The 2,036-nt window shown below is 46.2% G+C and overlaps 1 protein-coding gene across 6 annotated transcripts in view; it reads right to left on the bottom strand.

Moving 5' to 3' along the window:
* Prr14l (proline rich 14 like) overlaps positions 1-2,036 on the bottom strand; it is a 75,720-nt gene that overhangs the window by 54,702 nt on the left and 18,982 nt on the right. For all 6 annotated transcript variants that reach the window (XM_005366085.3, XM_026788776.1, XM_013353374.2 and 3 more), the window contains exon 3: positions 1,276-1,348. In XM_005366085.3, the coding sequence (XP_005366142.1) occupies positions 1,276-1,348 (73 nt within the window). The remainder of the gene's footprint in view (positions 1-1,275; positions 1,349-2,036) is intronic.

Below are 2,036 nucleotides of genomic sequence, written 5' to 3'. Positions count from 1 at the left end.
GTTCAAAGTCAGCCAAGACTACCTAGAACCTGTTTTAACAAATAAACTCTGCTCAAATTAGAAACATGGAAGGTACCAGTCTAAATGAATCTGACAGGACAGACTCCTTATGAAACAGCCACTCAACTACTTCTTTCCCCCTCCAAAGATACTTTGCATCAGCCTCCCCTACTACTCTGGTTTGTCTGAAATGTCCCCAGCACGTTTCTATGTTGGAACACTAGCCCAACCAAGGGCAGGTTCTAAGAGGCTATGGAAATCTTGGAAAATCGGGTCTTACTTGGGTCTGGAGAGGTCTACATGGAGAGTTCCCGGACAGTCACGACTACAAAGTGAGACCCTCACAAGAAATGGGCAGGGCTGGGGGTGGGAGGAATATGAACAAAAAGTCCTGGAATGAAGATGTGCCTAGGCACACAGAGCCCTGTGAGTTTGAGGCCAGCCTAATCTACAGAGCAAGTTCTAGGACAGCTCAGGCTACACAGAAACCCTGTCCTAAAAAAGAAGCTGTGCCTGCAGACCAACTGAGTCCAAGTTTCTACTGTGAAAAGACCAGAAAATTACAGGCCCAGAGGCTTAGCTTGCGCTAGCTTCAGACCCCAGGGATCACCCACATACTCTGTGTGTCAGATGTCAGGTCCTGACCTCATCGAGAAGCAGAAGACTAGAGTGGAAGGAAAGAGCACAAGCCCTGCAAGCCAACTACTCAGCCTCCACACGGCCTCAGCAGAACTCCTGTGCCGCACTCCTCAGAGAAGCGTGCAGACCAGTTCCTATCCTTACTCTTGTATCCTATTTCTTTCTCCATTCACCCCTCCCCAACTGGACACAACAAACAACAAAAGAAAACCCAACCTGGTAAAAATGATAACCAGATAAGTCATTAAGAGTATATCACCCAAAAGAAGACAACTAAACCTTTTCTTAATAAACCCCAACAATTTGAGGGCTGATTAAGAGTGCTTACTGTTCTTGCAACAGTCCCCGATTGGGTACCTACTACCCACGTGTGCCCCTAGTTCCAGTGGACTTGACAGCCTCTTTTGGTCTCCAATGGCTTCTACACAAGTGGTATACACTTCCTTAAGCTAACACACATATAAATAGTAAGTGAATCGTATAAAAAAAAATCTTCACAGGTGTGGTGGCGCACGCCTTTAATCAAAGCATTCTGGAGGCAGAGGCAGGTAGATATCTATGAGTCCCAGGCCAACCAGGACTACATAAAAAAAGACCTTGTCTCAAAAAACAAACAAACAAAAAGAAGTATCATACCTTTTTTCTTTAGCAGATCTCCAGGGAACTCTGCACATACAGGTTCTTTGTTGGATTGCATCAGGAGGACATCCTGCAACAAGAAAACCCAACAGTCAATGGCTGATGCAGTTACCTGAGTTCACAGACGTCAGTTATTACTTCAGAGCTCAGTGTGACTCCAGGAAAACTGCCAACAGTCACAGGCATTGAGATAGAAAGGAAAGCTCAAATTCAGGTTAGTAAGTAAAATGTATTACTTCTCTAGAATTTGAACTTGAAACAGAGAAAAACAAAAGCTTATTAATGCTTGCTTTTTTTGTTTGTTTGTTTTAGATTTTGTAGGTAGGGGTCACCATTTAACCCAGGTCAGACTCAAATAGCTATAATCCTCCTGCCTCAGCCTCTTGAGTGGTGGGACCGCAGCTATGTGTCATAAGATAAGATGAGGGTACAGGTGCACTTGGTGCAGGACAGAAGCATGGGTGGCAGAGGGAAGGCCAGCGCCCCTTTCCTCCTTCCAAGGGTTCTCTGTGCTCCTTTGCTCAGGCATGCAGCTCACACAGCAGCTCTGAAACTTTAACTTTAAGGGGGTTGGAGAGAACAATGACAGGAAGAGGAGGAGCAAGCCAGATCTCAGGAACTGCAGCTATAAGACACTGGCAAATAAACTGGTTAAAATTGGGAGGTTAGGCCGGGCGGTGGTGGCGCACGCCTTTAATCCCAGCACTCGGGAGGCAGAGGCAGGCGGATCTCTGTGAGTTCGAGACCAGCCTGGTCTA

This window comes from Microtus ochrogaster, unplaced genomic scaffold (assembly GCF_000317375.1).
Source record: "Microtus ochrogaster isolate Prairie Vole_2 unplaced genomic scaffold, MicOch1.0 UNK6, whole genome shotgun sequence".
Taxonomy (NCBI): Eukaryota; Metazoa; Chordata; class Mammalia; order Rodentia; family Cricetidae; genus Microtus; species Microtus ochrogaster.
Note: the sequence above shows the minus strand (reverse complement) of the source record. Positions and strands in the feature narration are given on the sequence as shown.